The sequence below is a fragment of the Leguminivora glycinivorella genome, chromosome 1 (assembly GCF_023078275.1).
Source record: "Leguminivora glycinivorella isolate SPB_JAAS2020 chromosome 1, LegGlyc_1.1, whole genome shotgun sequence".
NCBI lineage: Eukaryota > Metazoa > Arthropoda > Insecta > Lepidoptera > Tortricidae > Leguminivora > Leguminivora glycinivorella.
The window spans coordinates 35,196,316-35,210,486 of record NC_062971.1 but is presented as its reverse complement, the minus strand read 5'-3'; the positions used below and the strand labels follow the sequence as shown (position 1 = coordinate 35,210,486).

Here is a 14,171-nt window from a genome sequence, read left to right as displayed (position 1 = left end):
TTAAGTTAAAACGTAATTATAATACATTTCATAAATACCTACATTTATAGAAATAAAAATAAAAGTAGGTGAAACTCAGTTAGGTTTCATAAAGGTAAGTCTAGACTACTTAGGTTAACTAAGAGTAGGTTTTAATTAAATTTGGTTAGGTTACGAATGGAAAAGTTAGGTATTTTAATTAGGTTAGGTTAGGTTAGAATCGCAATCCATATGATCACAAAGTTATACTAAAAATTAATTATAAAATACCTATCAGTATGAGACACAAGGAAAAGGTGTGCATGACACTGCCAGGTAGCTGGGTAGGGTAACAATGGTCTAGCGCCGAGTCCAGATCGAACAATAGAAAGGGTCGGTAATCCTTTTGTGACCGTCGTGCACAAGGTGTATTGTGTAAAGAACGTATTCTGTAAATACTAGAAGGAGGCTTCTGAGAGCGTCGAGACCCAGCGCAATGAATCTAAATGGGGGCTATTAGTTTTTTTTTTTTTTTTTTTTTTTTTTTTTTTTTAGGTTTAGCAAGACCATGGATGGGCGGTGGTGGGGTCCTGGGAGCAGGCCCCAGACCCGGGCTGGTAACGGGGGTATCCTACTACTGTAAAGTAATTTGACCTTGAATAAAGTCAAATTAACTGCTTTAAAATTGATAAAAGTAGGTGAATCTAGTAATAAAGATGATTTACCACCTGTGGAACTACTGGAAGCAGTGATAAACGCATTTTTTGCGTTGTAGTTTCCTCGCTATAGTGAGGGGAAAAGTTTTGTGTTACACTCGGGTGCAAATGTATTTTACTTCTCGTGTGTTAAAAAACTCGCAAGTTCAGGATTCTATTCTCGAACCACTCGCTTCGCTCGTGGTTCAACATAGAATCCTTACACTTTCTCGTTTTTCAATTTCTTTTGATATAGCGCTTTTTGGCTTAGCAGGGCAGTATTATCCGGTAAAATAATAGTCATTGGGCCTATTATTTTAACCTTGACAGAGATTTTAAAAGGTTAAATGTATAGGGTTTTCTCCTAACCAGCGTAAGTCTGCAGCGATAAACGCCCTGACAGCCCGCTAAATGACCTAGTTGATCGACAGGGCCCGTTTCCGCGATACTGCTGACCCTCCCCCACCTTAACCGCGATAACCTATACGGACGTCAGCGATTAGCTGCTAAAGAGGCCTATTTGATATTTATAATCTGTACTTGACTCGTTTAGGATTCGAACATTGATCAAACGGTATGCGAGTCTGTAAAGTACCTGATTAATAAAAATAAATCAGCCGGCCTCGCGCACCGAGTATTCCGCACAAAATTGAAAATTATATTAAAAATATTTTTTTCAGTACAGATGGTGTTTTTTTTACGCACTAGTGCGAGAAGTGGTTCATTATATGCTAGGTCGAAACTTCGGAGGACCACCTGTACTGAAAAACGTCGTACGATACACGTGCGAAAAGGAAATTCGCAACTCGTGTCGATTTAAAACACTCCCTTCGGTCGTGTTTTAATTTATCGCCACTCGTTTCGAACTTCCTTTTTTACGCACTTGTATCGTAATGTACATGATAAAACTAAAAAATACGGATTTCGAATTTTTCCTTTATTCGTGCTATAAGACGTTGCTTCGTACTAAATTTTAACATTCTGAGTTCACGGGAAGTACCCTGTAGGTTTTGATTCCCTTGCGAGTGTTGAATTTGCGGAAAATTGCGGCATAAACGGCTCTATCTTTTGATTTCGTTGGCTTAGAAGTTTGATTTTTTTCAGTTCTAAGGGATAGTAGATCTGAGTATTTGTTATAAATTCCAGCTTAGTAACTAGTTAACAATACGGGTAGGTACCTACACTACCTACCTATAATAATCTAAAGCCGCGTTTAGACCAGTAAGTTATTGCTGCAAGTTTTGAGACGGCACTGTAGGTAAGAGTGAGTGGCAAATATCTGCATCTCTTTCTTGCATATACTTCTGTCTCAAAACTTGCAGCAATAACTTGCACGTCTAAACTCAGCTTTAAAAATAAATCAACGACTACAATGTATCTGAGCTTTGTAATGTACAACGGTTTGTCGAATCAAGATCATGATTTGAATCTTCGAGTAGGCTCCCAGTTTGTCCTGCTCTTGAGTGATGCTGGCACTGCCTACATCATATTAATTGGCTAATATATAATGTTTACGATATTATTGAGCAAGGACAATAATAATTCAATAAATCTACTGCGCTTGCGGTTAGAATACATCTAATAAAACCTATGTAGTTCAGTTATATCAATGTGACAAGTGTAGCAAAACCACGTTAGTAAATCATGTTTTTTGCCATAAGCGCTTTTAAGCGCCTATAAAAAGTAAATTAATAGAGTTATTGGCCCGAAAAGACGGTTCATGGTGCAAGAGGCTGTTGGAGTGGAGACCGTGGGGAGAGTCACGCACAGCAGGGAGGCCAAGAATGCGTTGGTGTGACGATATCAAGGGAACAGCTGGATCAAAGTGGATAGAAAGAGCCCAGAATAGAACAGAATGGCAAAAAATTAAGGAGGCCTACATCTCTAAGATTGAGAAAGGCTAAAAAGAGAGAGAAAAAGTAAATTGTTTAAGAACTTGAACATGATTTCCATAAACGTTTTTAAAATTGAAATTTATCATAATTATTTAGGGTAACACTAAATAAGGAAGTATTTTATTATGAAACATTTTTATAACACACAATTGTTTAGTTATAGTATCCTATTCTTCCTAACTCATATCTAAACAAATTATTTAATCTTCGTACCTATTTACATTTATCTTCCCAAAATTTGGGACATTTAATGTCGAGTACACTCTAAAAAATGAAGACCAACTAAGAGCAGTTTTCTCTTAGTTGACGTTAAGTTGATCACTACAATTACGATCTTATATAATTCAAATAAAGCTGATTACTAAAAACAACAAGGGAATGTATGATTGAAGTAATAACTTAGGTGTTTTGTTATTCCTAACCATTGTACACCTTGAATCAATTATGAACTTGTTAGGCATAACTATGTAACACAGGTTGATTCAATCCTTAGTTGAACTTACTAAGGTAATTTAGTTAACATAATTATTTTTCATGGAATTATTGAACAAGATCTTAATCGATTCAGTTACGTTGCAAAAGTAAGAGCAATCAAAATTACCTTATTTGATGTGTCTAAGATCTTATCAGGCTCGTATGGAATCAAGATGCTTGACTACGACTATCAAAATATTGATAGGAGCAACCAAAAATTTTTTAGAGTGTATGTTTATAAATCCGAAATCATATGCGCGAACATTATCCACGGCCTCTCGAAATGTTTACACAGATGACCGTATTGTGTTGACACTTGCGACGGTATGTGCTGATTGTTTAGAATACGAGTCTATTTCTTGGATGAACCAGTAAAAAAACATGGTCACCTGCAATAATATTTGAAGTAACGAGGGTATAAGGTGCAGTCGGGTAATTCCGAAAGTCGTCTAATTTCGAAAGTCGCACAAAAATCACCATTATTTCCATCTTACAAAATTCCCCTTTCGGAATTACCAGAGCATTTCTGTTATTCGGAATTACCCTAATGCACCTTACCAGCGTCACAACCGCTTACGTTTCATAAGCGTATCATAGTGTGCGTAGCCGAATGCACAAACGCTCACGAAACGCTCACGATAATATCTCTTTCGTAGCTACTATCTATCGCTCTTGCGTAGAGACGTGATCAGGTGGCTAGCCGAATGGCACAATCGCTCACGAAACGCTCACGAAACGAAGCGCTAGTAGATATCTATCTCTATCGCGCTTGCGTATTGGCGCGACAGAGCCAGCGGCGTATCGCTTTCGTTTGGCGTCGGAGAAATGCCATTCGGCTACGGGGCCAGCGATTGTGCCATTCGGCTAGCCACCCAGGATACTATGTCATATTTTTGTGTGCGTCATAATGAGAAAGTGTTGTTTTTCTAAATCAAAATTTGCGTGTGTACTGACAAAGATCATTTCTGCATTTGTGAGTAGTTTTTTGCATGTTTTATTTCCTCACCCCCCGCGAAATATGACAGATTTTTTTTTAAGCATATTCAACATGAAGCCGTCTCTAGCTCATTTCTTTTGAGTCTTCTAGTTTAGAAATAGAATGTGACATGAAGGTCTCTAACGGTCTCTATAACCACATGGCGGCCACCGAAGATCAAATGAAATGAAATGAAATGATTTAATATTTATGCATGTGGAGAATGGGTTACATATTAGGTTATATTTGCTACTCAAGCAGTCTCACCAAACTCTACCTTTACATACATGAAAGAGGCGCGTTCCTAGCACATAGTCTAAGCTCGTCTAGGAGTGAACGCGTACTATGCTTGTATGAGTGAAATATGACAGGTCGACTGTTCCCGCTTTTGACAGGAGGCGGTAACTGTGAGGTAGCCGAGAGGGGGTGGGCGGCACTTTCAGCGTAGTACCTACTCTTTATTATACTATGCTCTAACGTCTTTTAATCTACACTGACTGATTATTTCTCAAGAACGATCGACTCCCTTACCATTAGAATATAGTCATTAGCATGACAGAGTAGGTAGAAACGATATGATACTTTTGTCAATACATGTGCGGAAGCATAACAAACAGATCTTTGTTAACTACTGGACCGGAGATAACAAGGCGTTGCTAAATATATGTCGGACCCTGGCCTGGGGTGTCGTCGTCAGAAGGCTCATCCATGGTTTAAATCCGGAAATAATACGAAACACGTGTAGTTCAAAAGTGTATTTTCAAATCACAATCACCAAATCAACAAAAACGTAAACGATCACTGCGATACACATCGATTTAAATTAATTGCAGTTGGAAACGTGGTGTGTTCGTCGCAGAACTAGTATTGACATCTGTCACGATTCAAGGCACGATTCAGAATGGCGGCCAGTTTCCTTTTCCCCGCCAACTCAGGTTCATAACCGTCACCTTGTTTACCTGCTAAGTTAACCGGTTAACCGTTACTAGTTCTGCGCCGACCGCACCCAAGTAAGATACTTGACGTTTCCAGCAATTGCCAATAGATGGCGTTACAAATGAACAAAATCGGTAAACACTAGACAACATCAATCGTTTCTGACAATTTCTAATAGATGGCGTTATAAGTTACATGATAAGTAAACTACGGCGCCGACGAAATTAAAAGTTTCTTAAAACTATCACCTGCGGCGCCACTGTTGCCACTCTGCGACACGGCCATCTTGACATATCACACGTCCTCGTGTGAGCTAGGCGTATCTGAAAAGGAAATAAGCTTGCAAAGGGAGATGAACTAGGGCGTATCACACCCGCTTTGAGTAAATTATCAACTTTATTCCTTACAACTTGTCGCTCATCAGGGCTCAATCTGCAGGGACGGCGGTTCACTGTTTTATGAGGGTTTTTTAGTCGTATTTTCAGAGGTTCAGTATCAGCAGCGGATGTGGGTATGGCAGTTGTAAAGCAATGTTCAAAGGATTTCAAAACGTCTAACAATTTGGGCTTCATGTCCGGGGTACAGTCAGTATCAATTTGATCTAAGTCTATTTTAGCGTCAGCGGCTAGGTCACATGATTGGACGACTCGGATCTTTTCAAATTTTAATTTATCTACTGTCATGTAAACAGCCAAGCCCAAAGCTAAAACCTCACGTCCAATCATGATTCCATGCTGCATACAGTCATCAGGTAAATCGTATAAAATTATCTCTAATGTTATAGTTACCGTCGATTTCTAGGGTACTCAAAATTTTAACTGTCGAAACAACAGATCCTCCTAAGCCGGCCATAGTTATGTTTTCATTTATCCTCTTGCCACTAAAATTACATGATATCGATTCCTAAACCAATGAGCACTCAGCTCCACAATCATAAAAAAAAAGGTAATTGCTCACCGTTATGACGTAGAAGTCCTGTAGGGGTTTTAACAACGCAGAAATCGACGCGTTTTTGCTTCGAGCTGCTGGTTTCACCGCTACTTCCATCTTGATTGTTCCTCTTCGGACAGTTGTATGCGATGTGGCCCTGCTTCCGGCAGATGTAGCAGGTGACAGGTTTCTCAGCTGCCTGGTCCTTGGAGATGGTTTCGGTTTTCGTTCGGCTATCCTGATGATTAGCTTCCCTTTTTTTAAAAAGCATTGTGGAGATCTATGGCCAAGCTTGCCACAGTAAAAGCAATTGATGTTTGCTGGAGCACTTCCTATACGAGTTTTCTTGGCGTCTGATTCATTATATGTACTGCTTGATGGAGCTTTTCTTTTCAGAAATGATACAGCTTTAAGCTCTTGCTGCAATTGGCTTCGGGTCTTAATGTCAGTTGTAAACACAGATCAATACAACAAGATGGCCCTTACAGGGCGACTCGCGGTCACCAAGCATACGACAAATCAGGTTTATAAAAGTTTGAACGCGTGCGACACCGATCAGTAGCGCCCAAGTATACGACCCGCTAACAGTGTCCGTGTCCGCTCGGGAAAAAATCTTAAATAATCAATTTTGGTTGCAAACAATGGTCTCTTACAGCATAAAGTGGTGTGGCAAGTCTTCTAACACTTCTACATGTAAAAAAGATGGAACAACATTCCACAGTTAAGTCAAATTAATTATTTTGTTGAATATTGTTTATTGTCCGCGGAGTTCATTTATACTGGTCAATATGGTTGTGCTGAGCGGCGCCGAGGCGCGTCCATCCCTCTTTACCGAGTTAACAATGTGATATGCTATCCCTTTCACGTAAACGACTAGGCATGGGGCCATGTTAGTTTATGTCTGTTGCGGGAACTTCGTACTGCCGTTCGTACCATGTGCTACCATTTTATGAAATATAAAAGAAAGCAGATTTGTAATAGTGAATAATTATCTAGAATCTGTAGAGTCTGTAGTGGTATTTAGTTCATTGATTAGTTTAGAATATTTAGTTGGTTATTTAACTTAGTAAACGTAAGTAAAAATGCACAGTTTAGTTATTAGTTACTAGAATGATTTTTATTGAGATGCTATCACAATTATCATCCTCCTTGCGTTATCCCGGCATCGGCATTCGCCACGGCTCATGGGAGCCTGGGGTCCGCTTTGGAAACTACTACCAAGATTTGGCGTAGGCACTAGTTTTATGAAAGCGACTGCCATCTGACCTTCCAACCCGAAGGGTAACTAGGCCTTATTATAATTTAATTATAATATTATAATTTGTTGCAAAACAAATTCACCACAGTACTGGTACCGGTACCATTGTCTATAATAGACATGTCCCATTCCCATCCCTACTGCTAATCATAAAGACGCGCCATTATTTGAAACGACCAATGGCAGCACCGTGCGCGCCCGCCTCACCCCGCAAGGATTGGTGATTTGCGTCTCGAACAATATCGCTTGCATTTGGCTTCTAGTGGGGTGTTCTGTGGTTGTAAATGACAGGCGTTGAACATGTGGCTCGTAGAGAGAAATGTGAGCTAACACTGTAGTGATAGCTATTTGCTCCGTAGTTAACCCTTTCCATCTCGACATAATAGATGACATTAAGCTTGAAGCGTAAGCAGCTAAGCATTCCTTATCATCTGACTTTTTAGAGTTAAGGTCTATGAGATAAGCAGCAGTAGTCTCAGAGTTATCGTACCTTGCTATAAACAGCTCTTTAAATTCACTCCAGTTCATTTCAAGATAGGCTACCCTAGAGAGCCAGGTTGAAGCACGACTCTTGAGTGCGCGGCTCAAGGAAATCATTAGAGCTGATCCTTGACACTGTGAGTCGTCAATACACAAATCCGCAGTAGATATCCAGGCCCGCGCATCAACATCCTGCTTGTCAGGATCAAAATCTGGTAAACGAAGTTCCTTGGATGTTGATGACTGCGGCTTGTTTAGGGTTTGCAACAAAGCCATAACGTTTTTGTTTTGTTGCTCCAAAAGAAGCCGCCATTTATCATCGTTTCGCCGCCGTGCTGGAAGTCGTGGGGATTGGCGTCCGGTTTGCACCGGTTTGCGGGTTGTAATTATTGCACGTTAATTTACAAACATTCAATACCAAATAACTTTGCAACCAAAGTATAATTTTTTGACAAAAACAATAGTACATTACATCAGAGGCCGGGAAAATGAGGATTTCCGGCCAAGTGGGTATATACGGCCGAGCGAGCGGGCGAGCGAGGCCGGATAGGGATACGAGGCCGGGAATCCGTTTTCACGCCGAGGCATGTATAGTGCTTTTCTCAAACATACAATGAAATAAAATAAAAATGCTCTAATGGAAAATATTTTATAAAAAAAAGTTACTTTGCAGGCCTAGGCCTGAAAAATAATATGAAATCCCTTTACAGTGCTCTCGAGTTGTTGCGCACAAAAAGCGATACTTCCCAGCCCATTTTAAGGAACGTAAAGACAATATTTCATTGCATGTTTGAGAAAAATATATTTACTTCAGAATCAACTTGTATAAACAACACTTATGTAAATAGTGACATGTTTAAACATTTTTATAGGTAGGTTTTTCTAGGTTTAGAATAGCTGTTACAAAATCGAGTTTCAAATGATCTTTGGACTTGCACGCTAACACGGATGTACATGTTTGTTTAGAATGGCGATAGCCTATCGTATAAATGCCAGGCACATTAAAAAAAATCTAAGCATATCGTTAACCGTGAAAACCATTTTTTCCCTGTATCAATGGAGCCTAGGTTATTTCTGGACAAAGTGTAAATTTATTTTAAAACGCTCGAAGTGAAGCGAGCTTTTTAAACTTTATTCGAAATAACCACAAAATTAAAATTTTGAAAAAAATGAAACGATTTTATGAAACATATAAGAACACTTCCCGACTAATTCAGATTTCAAACAAAAAAAAACTAAATCTAAATCGGTTCATCCGTTCAGGAGCTACGATGCCACAGACCGAAGACAAACAGACTGACAGACAGCTAGAGAGACAACGTCAAACTTATAACACCCCGTCCTCTTTGAGTCGGGAGTTAAGTTTCCCAAGTTCGCTGAATGCCTAAGGGCCACTTGCACCAAGAAAATGGTGGGTTAACCCGAGGGTTAACTCACCATTTTATATGGAATTTGACAGATGACAGCCCACTAACCCTGAGTTAAGTGGTTGGTGCAAGTGGGCCTAAGTAGTCTAGTACTAAACGAACGCGCATAATCAATTAGTTTCGACCTACATATGCCCGTCAATAGCGTTGCGAAATGATCGACATTGTGAAATATTTACTAAGACGTTTATTTGTTTATCGTTGTTTAAGTAATTTGATAATACGTTAGATATACATGGCCTTTGGCACGCCATGACAACTGACAATTAAAATAAGCCTGTAAGTTTAACTTGGTTGGTAACAATAATATGACGACCGGTCTGGCCTAGCGGGTAGCGACCCTGCCTGCTAAGCCGCAGTCCCGGGTTCGAATCCCGGTAAGGGCATTTATTTGTGTGATGAGCACAGATATTTGTTCCTTAGTCATGGGTGTTTACTATGTACCTATACGTGGGGCCTGTAACAAAGGCGAAGAATTGAACTGTAGCTATTCTCCTTATATTTACTGATCAACATTTGTTCAGTGACTTTTAAAAATTATGAAGTCTTTAATTTTTTTATTTTTCATACAAAATAAATATTAGTTTCAATGTACGCCATTATTGTTGTCATTGACGTTGTCTGTCACACTTTAGACTTAACAGAATTCGCAATACATTACCTCTTACAAAAACTTTCAAGGGTGATAAAAATCAAAATACAAGTTATTTTTAAAAGTCGCCGAACAAATGTTGATCAGTATTAAGGAGAATAGCCTAGAGTTCAATTCTTCGCCTTTGTTACAGGCCCCACTCGTATAAGTATTTGTATATTATATATAATCGTTGTCTGAGTACCCACAACACAAGCCTTCTGAGCTTACCGTGGGACTCAGTCAATCTGTGTTAAGAATGTCCTATAATACTTATTTTTATTTATTTATACATTACGATGCAAGTGCGGAATAAAAGAGGAAGTCCGAAACGAGTGGCGATAAATTAAAATACGACCGAATCTTGGCCCTTGTTTTGACCTTGTACTATTATATATTCTGTGCCTATAGGAATGTACTATTTCAATTCTCGTGTTCTAAAAATTAATCATTATATTATTATATGCTCTGAAGGTTACCTACACGTGTTGACGGATAAAGTCTAAGAAAAAAACGTACCTCAAAGCCCTAGAGAAACAGGTACGGTGACCTAGATGGTGTTACACCTTTGGGGAACGCTCGGCTAGATGGCGCTAATATTAATATTTGACATTTTAACACATATCAAGCTATAAACAATATGGGTCAAATTGTCAAAACTGAGATTCAAAAGTTTTAAGCCTGTGTCGAGAGATGGAAGTCTATGCACTATTATGATTACACATTTTACTTTGACAGTAACCTCTATAATACTCGATCCTCTTTGATGGTAAGTCATGAAATAGTAGATACATAACGATACAAGTGCGGAAAAGAGGAAAATCGAAATCAGAAGCGATAGAGGCAGATCAAATAAAGCTTGACATGACGCTAAACACTCATTTCTACCAGACAAACCTATTAATACCTATCGCGAATTCCATCATTGAATTAAAACAATTTAAGATAACGTATATTATGTTCACATTGTGTGAATAGCATTAATAAGACGTAGAACTCGCGAAGTTATGGAAACAATAACAGAGACAGCTGTGCCCATAGTTTTGTGAGAATTATAATGATAATCGGTCATAACATTAAACTTGATACATTTATGTACACTTAGGGACTTTCCATCATTCGTGTGTGATTCTTTCTTGTTTGTATGTAATAGTTACTAACTCTAGAGTCAGCGTAGCCAAAATAACAATCGCTGAGGTTAGACGCCCGTTGAAACGCAGCCTGGCTCTGTCGCGTCAATACGGAATAGCGATTCTCTGTCGAAGAGCGATAATCTATTAAGGACTAAGAGCCCAGGCAGGCAATTATGGTCGCGCGATAAGTGATAAAATAGCAGGCCGTCCCTATCGCACTATTTGTAAGTGCGATAGGGACGGCCTGCTATTTTATCGTCTATCGCGCGACCATGCTTCCGTGCAGAGCTATCAGACCTTCCTCAAATTCTCAAGGATGAAACTTTGGGATAATGTACCTCTTAGAGTTCGTATCGACGTTTAATGTCTGCATATTACCTAGTTCGGCCCGTCGGCCATTTTTTTGCTATAAGGTTTTTTTTAAAATACACTTACTTTCCTTACATTCTGAAGGATAATTTTTATATATGTGTTAGAAAATACTGTTAGGAATTTATAATCATTATTTCCTAACCATTTGCGCCGGCCGTAGCATGAGAAATTAAGGTAAAGTTAGAGAGACTTTCAAGCGTCTGGTAAAAGTTACGGCGGCGTAAATGGTCTGAAAATGATGATTATCAAATCCTTACAGTCTTTTCTATTACATGTATAAAAATCAGCCTTGAAAATTTAAGGAAAGTTACTATTAGTAGTTAGGTATTTTAAGTGTACGCAGCCGACGCGCGCGAAGGAGGGTTAGATCGCGCGCTGTCTACGCAACTTTGACATCCACCCTTCGTCAGTTTTCCGTAATCATGATGCATGCAACTGCGTCCAAATATCGGGAGCTCGACAAAAATCAAAAAGGTAATCACGGTCTATATCCCGGTCAATATAAGTCTAATGAAAATAACCGTGAATGATTCAAAACATATTTCACATTAATGTTATTGATGGTTTAAGAGTTATACTTCGAATTCATATTGCCTTTCTTTTTTGTTACTAGCTCTTGTTACATTTATATCTCCAATATTTACTGTGTTGTGACACTCACAATGAAAACATGTATGGCAATAATCTTTTTATTACATTAGACTTATATTGACCGGGATATAGACCGTGATTACCTTTTTGATTTTTGTCGAGCTCCCGATATTTCGACGCAGTTGCATGCATTTCGAAATATCGGGAGCTCGACAAAAATCAAAAAGGTAATCACGGTCTATATCCCGGTCAATATAAGTCTAATGAAAATAACCGTGAATCATTCAAAACTCTTTTTTAACCACCGACGCAAAAACGACGGGGTGTTATAAGTTTGACGTGTCTGTCTGTCTGTCAGTCTGTCTGTCTGTCTGTCTGTCTGTCTGTTTGTCTGTGTGTGTGTCTGTCTGTGGCACCGTAGCTCCCGAACGGGTGAACCGATTTCGATTTAGTTTTTTTTGTTTGAAAGCTGAGTTAGTCGGGAGTGTTCTTAGCCATGTTTCATGAAAATCGGTCCACTATGTCGCGGTCGGGGGTTTTTTCAAAATTTTAATTTTGTGGTTAGGTTATATTACATTTTTAAAATAACAGTACCTAATATAAGCAAATGACATTGACGTAACGTCAATGTCGTCACCTAATGTTTATCTCGGAGGGTACAAAGTCCTCCATCTTCTTGTTCCTACTTCATATATTATATATTGTGCAGAGTCATACAAAACCATAAATATATATAGGTGCTGTTTACAAGTAATTCGTAAATTGAAGAATCATTATTTTCGCCAATGCCGGCAACGCACCTCCAACACCTCTGGTGTTTCGGGTGTCCATGGGCGGCGGTGATCGCTTACCATCAGGCGACCTGTCTGCTCGTTTGCCTCCTATCCCATTAAAAAAAAAATGCGGTGGTCAGTTAAGAACCACAAAATTTAAATTTTGAAAAACAAAAAAAAAACTAAATCGAAATCGGTTCGGGAGCTACGATGCCACAGACAGACAAACACACACACACACAGACAGACAGACAGACAGACAGACAGACAGACAGACAGACAGACAGACAGACAAACAGACAAACAGACAAACAGACAGACACGTCAAACTTCTAACACCCCGTCGTTTTTGCCTCGGGGGTGATAAACATACATATGGCGTGCCGCGAAACGGATTAATCTATGGGGCAATATCAAAGAAACATCACTTTTGATGGCTATAAATATAACTGTCAAGTCAAGTAAAACGAGCATAAATTTAATGAAAACTTAAATTAGACTTAACCATTTCTTGAGTTGTTGCACGATATGTCCCCAAATATTTATTTGGCCACTCGCTGGCATTGTCCCGGTTATTCTTATCGAGTGTCGTTGCGTGTGGCGCCGGCCTAAATATCGCCACCGGGTAAATATAAACAAAAAGCGGCCCAATTTTGCACAGTGAGCGTAACTATCATGCCAATCGGTTACGTTCCGAAGAGAACGAAATGCAACTGTCACTGTTGCACAAAATAGGAAAGAAAAACACAAAAGCTCACAAATGTCATCTTGGCTACCCAGGGTCGTTATTATTTAGAGACCAATAATTGTCACTACTTTGCTCTCGTACGCCGTGGCTTGTGTGGGCGACGGTCGCGCGATGGTCGCGCGACGGCGATGCGACGCATACGAAATCAAACCTTATCGATATGGAAGCATGAGACGCGACGGCGACGGTCGCGCGACCGTCGCCCACGCAAGACACAGCGTTGGTCGTACTCGTCCTACACTGTGTAAAAAATAAAGCAAAAATGCAGATTAGATTCATTCATAGTAGGTACAGTGGGCCAAGAATGTGGTCTACCAGTTTTGACAAATGTTTCTGTGAGTTCTAACGATCGCTAAGGCTGACTTGACACATGGCATGACGTAAGTATCATATAGACCACCATATGGGCCACCCTGTATAGACAGAGCAATTGTCACTGACATAATATTATTGTAATGGGAAATCGACCATGTTGTCTCATAACGTTCAAACGAACCTCAACCGTAGGGTGGAAAACCACATTTTTGGTCGACTGTACAGTGAACTGCACTTTTATGGCTCACTGTACACAGCAGTGTGTTTTATTGGAGTTTTGCGTCATTGTCGTTGGTAAGGTCATCAGAAATCTTTATAAACGCCGAAAAAATATACATGTACAGTGAAACCTGGATAAGTGAGCGGACGACGGTCTCCTTAAAGAGGGTTCTTATTCAGGGTCTCAGTTAGAAGGCATAATAAAATGTTTGTCTCATTTGAGGGTATCACTAATATTTGCCAGAGTCATGGATGTTTTATAGAGGTAAATAAGGTGTTTTCATATAGTTATATATATAGTTGTCTGAGTACTACCCACAACACAAAGGTAAGGCCTTGAGCTTTAAATAAAATATAAGA

The 14,171-nt window shown here is 39.4% G+C and overlaps 2 protein-coding genes across 2 annotated transcripts in view; both read right to left on the bottom strand.

The window, feature by feature from the left end:
• Window positions 1-14,171, bottom strand: part of LOC125228995 (ATP-binding cassette subfamily G member 4) — a 74,295-nt gene that overhangs the window by 31,122 nt on the left and 29,002 nt on the right. The gene's annotated exons all lie outside the window — the stretch shown is intronic.
• LOC125229002 (uncharacterized protein K02A2.6-like) lies at window positions 4,966-6,299 on the bottom strand. Its single transcript, XM_048133766.1, has 2 exons — window positions 5,892-6,299; window positions 4,966-5,257 (listed from the first exon to the last, which is right to left on the bottom strand). The coding sequence occupies exons 1-2, from the start codon at window positions 6,133-6,135 to the stop codon at window positions 5,229-5,231; spliced, it is 273 nt and encodes a 90-aa protein (XP_047989723.1). The 5' UTR covers window positions 6,136-6,299; the 3' UTR covers window positions 4,966-5,228.